This window comes from Macrobrachium nipponense, chromosome 19, assembly GCF_015104395.2.
Source record: "Macrobrachium nipponense isolate FS-2020 chromosome 19, ASM1510439v2, whole genome shotgun sequence".
Taxonomy (NCBI): Eukaryota; Metazoa; Arthropoda; class Malacostraca; order Decapoda; family Palaemonidae; genus Macrobrachium; species Macrobrachium nipponense.
Window position 1 is genome coordinate 1,153,657 of NC_061088.1, and position 4,398 is coordinate 1,158,054.

At 36.2% G+C, this 4,398-nt stretch overlaps 1 protein-coding gene across 1 annotated transcript; it reads right to left on the reverse strand.

Annotated features, from left to right (window-relative positions):
* Window positions 1–1,646: 1,646 nt before the first annotated feature.
* On the reverse strand, window positions 1,647–2,543 carry LOC135219071 (zinc finger MYM-type protein 1-like). Its single transcript, XM_064255503.1, has one exon. It carries the CDS (start codon window positions 2,541–2,543, stop codon window positions 1,647–1,649), a length of 897 nt encoding a protein of 298 aa, XP_064111573.1.
* Between the last annotated feature and the right edge of the window lie 1,855 nt (window positions 2,544–4,398).

Genomic DNA, 4,398 nt, shown 5'->3' on the forward strand with positions numbered 1-4,398 from the left:
GATCACTAACAGGATGACAAAGCTTTTAGTGGTACCAGGTCTATGAAGCACGAGCATGTTATTTTAAATTTTGCAGAGGAACATACTCGGGACTTAGTGGCGAACAACACAAGGCGATCAGGGAGCTGACATTAAGAAGATTGGAAAATATAAACCTAAGTTCATGATTTGCAATACATATGAAGTAGAAAAGGTGGTGGTAAAAGACAGTGATCGAGAGAAATAGTTATTTGCAATCCATCTCCGAAACTGATGAGAAGATATCAGTTGTGCTTAAAAATTCAGACTCTGGGGGAACGTTTTATCGGATATGGAACTGTTAGCCTGAGATTAGGAATTAAGGCTGTTCATGAAAATAGCGACAATAAAGCGAAACTAAAATGGGACGTCAATACGGTGAGAGACAGGTATCAAGTCATCACTTGCTATTATTGTCAAAGATATGGTCATTTATAAAAAAAATTGTGGGTAAGGACATGCGCAGAGTTAACATGTAAGGACTGTAGTACTCCTGTTGAAAGGATGAGCTGTATAAATTGCACGAGACACAAATATCAAACACAGGGCCGTTTCTAGTTCATTAGGCGCCCCAGGCAAGAACTCGTTATGGCGCCCCCCTTCCCTCCAAGTTCCACAACAAAACAACATACTTTATTAATAAATCATCTTCACGTATATGTATACACAACAAAGAAAAGTATAGACTCAAAAGTATACAAACTATTTTTGTAAATTTTAATAGAATAACACCATTATACTTTTTTTTTTATTGCAAATCCTACCCAAGATAAATTGAAAAAGGTAATCTTGCCAATCTAAAACCATAGAACTCAATGCATTTATGTTGAGGGCTATGCTAAAACTATTATATACAAGTTTTCTTCACTGATTTTTCATATTTAAAACCTGACTCTTCTTGACTTTCTTGCAGCAAAATCATCTATAGTGTCACCATACGAAATCTGTTTGGATATTTCTCTATTAATACTAATTATTGCCAGCCCATTTAGGCGCTCCTGTGACATAGTAGACCTTAAATATGTTTTAATGAACTCAAGTTTAGAGAAGTTTCTCTCTGCAGATGCCACAGTCACAGGTGTAGTGACAGCAATTCTTGATGCCACCCACATGTTTGGATAGATCTCTTTCAGGCCTTTCTCCTCCAGAAAAACAAGAAGGTCTATGTTGTCATATTTTGTTTTGGGCATTGTTTTGGAAATGACTGCATCTCTACAATCAGTTCATCATAATTTAAATCAGAATGATCCCCAGATGTGAGTTTATTACACAAATCTTTTGCCTGCTTTTTCTCCTCACATATCTCTTTGGCAGATGTCTGGGCATCAGCAAACCCAGTGTCTCTGTAGCTAACAAGGGAGGTTTCAGCCTTCTTGAGAATGTCAACAGCTACATCCAGTTGCATGCATTGTGAAACTTTTTTAAGGATATCATGCCACACCACCGTACAAATAGAGAACCGGTATGATCCCACCTCTTCCGCTAAGGCTTGTGCTTCAATTTTAATAGCTGGATCTGCAGTGCTTCCTCTCACCTCTAAAAGAGCATCCCTCACTTTTGCAGCCTGGAATCTTACAACCTCAACACTGTTGATTCGACTCTCCCACAGAAGTCTAGCCTGGACTCCCTTATTTTTTTTCTCTCATATTTGCCCCATTTTCATATGACTGTCCTCTACAGTCTTCAAAGGGGATATTAAGCTCTTCAAGTTTTTTTAGTATGAGTCTTGAGAGGTCTTCTCCTGTTGTCTGCTCGGCCTCAAGGAACCCGATAAAATATTCCTTAATTTGTGTAGTGCCTTCAGCTGTAACTATTCGAATTATCACAGATAATTGCTCCTTGTGACTTAAATCTGGAGTGCAATCTAAAATAATTGAAAAGTATTTGGATTGTCTAATTTCGGTCACCATGCGCTCCACAACCCTCTTACTGATGCAGTCAATAAACTCATTTTGAATAATACTGCCTAGGTAGGATGTATGACTGGCACCTCCTTGCGACCTCGCAATATGTTCTTTGAGAACAGGGTCAAACTGAGCCACGAGTTCAACTTCTTTCAGAAAGTTCCCATTATTGGGCTGGTAAAGTGTGTATGTGGACCCTCTGAGAGGAAGATTTCGTTCTACCAGACTATGAATTATAGCCACGAACCTGGTAAGTACCTCTTGCCACCTACGTCGTTCATTGTTTATTAGTGCCAGCTCAACTTTGTCAATTGTTTGCCCCTTTTCAATACGACTCCTCAGTTCTTTCCATGACCCCATATTCTTTGTATGTTCTGGACTGTTCTCATGCATTTTGAGTGAGTCACTGCAGGTTTTCCAGTCATTAAAGCCATCTCTGCTTAGTTTAAATGTTTTCTGGGAAAAGAGTTTGCAACAAAAACAGTATAAACTATCTTTTTTCTTGGAATATGGCAGCCATGTTCTTTTGATTTTCTCCCCACTACTTTGGGCTCGTTTTTCCTCTTCCTCCTTTTTTCTTTTATTGTTTGCTGCACCTGACAGCTTGGACTGCCTCTTCATGATTGACAAAAGCTTAAATGCTTGACAGCTGCGTTGACAACTTAAGAAGACTTAAAAAAAGAAGTAAAGATTGGAGTAAACACGATGCTTAGAACTTAACTAAGGCCTGTGTCGCCTGTGCCTAGAAACGGCCCTGATCAAACAGCAGACAGTCGTGCAGTGAACTCGAAAGACTGCAAAGCTTTAGATGATGAGATGACGAGGATTGCTGATTTACACGGATCATGGCTGACTATACTTGCATGAACATCCAATCTGTAGGAAATAAAACACTGCAGATTATAGACTTAATAACTGAAAATTCAATCGATATTTTTGCCATAGAAGACTATGAAACTGGTCGGACCTGGTGGGCAGGATAGCGACCTCTGGGAGGTGCAGGAAATATAGGGCCCTTCGCTGGAGGGTCTACTAGAACTGAAGGATTGTCCATCCCTGTCATTGCTATGGCAGTAACTGCAGCAGCTTTCTTGGGGCATCTCGACCAGGAAGCGGTGTGCCCATGCACTTTGCACGAGTCGTAGGAACTCGCTGGAGTCGTGCTTGGGTCCATCTTCTGTAGTACTTTTGTCATGTGAATCATGGCTATTAAGAAGAGTAGTGGGGACCGTGAGTCGCCCTGGAAGATCCCTCTCCTGATGTTAACTCTCCTAGTCTTATCCCAGAGCTTATAGATATTGTATTCCAGTTGCCCATTGTATTTTTGAGGAAGCTGATTTATTTATTTATTGATTTTTATTCATTTATATATGTTTATTTATTAATTAATTTATCGTTATTTAATTATTTATTTATGTTTTATTTTTAGTTGTTTATTTTTTATTCATTTATTAATTGTTATTTATTTATTTATTATGTATTTATTTTTATTTATTTATTCGTATATTGTTTTCATTTATTTATTTATTTATTTTTTACATATTTATTTTGTTCTTTATTTGTTTTTATTTCCTTAGTATTTTTATTTTTTTATTTATTTATTTATTTTTATTTGATATCATTTATGTTTTTGTTTATTCATTTGTTTATATATATTTATTTGATTATTTATTAGTTTTTAGTTTTTTGTTTTTTTTTTTTTTTTTATTTCTTTATTTAATTTTTTGAATATCATTTATGTTTATTTATTCATTTATATATATATATATATATATATATATATATATATATATATATATATCTATTATACTTTATTACTATATATTATTATTAATTTATTCATTAATTTTTCTTATTTATTTATATTTAATTTTTCATTTTTATTTATTTATTTATTTCTCTTTTTTATTTACTTTTATTTATTTTTCCGTTTTATTTATTTATCTATTCATTTTTATTTATTTATTTATTTATTTATTTACTTATTACTCGAGCCTCTGTACTGGTCGGACGTGACCCGCTGCTGGCTCCTCCCTTTGTTCCAGCACTTTTTTTGCCTGGTATGGATGGGCGCCATGTTGATATTACTCTTGAGAGTATACGAGAGGAACAGTTATGTATTGACCGCCTTGTTGAGACTCTTTTAGAGTCTTCTCTTGTGGTACCTGGTGGAGATTCATCATTACCTACCAGAAGTGATTCAACTACGTCTTCAGCACGATCTCCAACCCCGGCGATCAGAGGTAGAGGTCGACCACCTAAGATTCGTGTGTCTCCTGCTTCGCTAGTCCCTCCCACCCCCTTTGGTGTCTCCCCTTAATAACCAGTCCTTAGAAAATATTATAAACTGCCTCAGGAAGTTGAACGATCAAAATAAAAAGCTGCTTAGTTTTGTGGAGTCTATTGCAAAGAAAGATAGTGTTAATGAGGAGGTAAATCATGGTGTTGTTCCTGTTAGTGGAGATCATCACGTGAC

Coding starts and splice junctions, on each gene's coding strand:
- LOC135219071 (XM_064255503.1), bottom strand. CDS start 2,543: ATGAAGAGGCAGTCCAAGCTGTCAGGTGCAGCAAACAATAAAAGAAAA.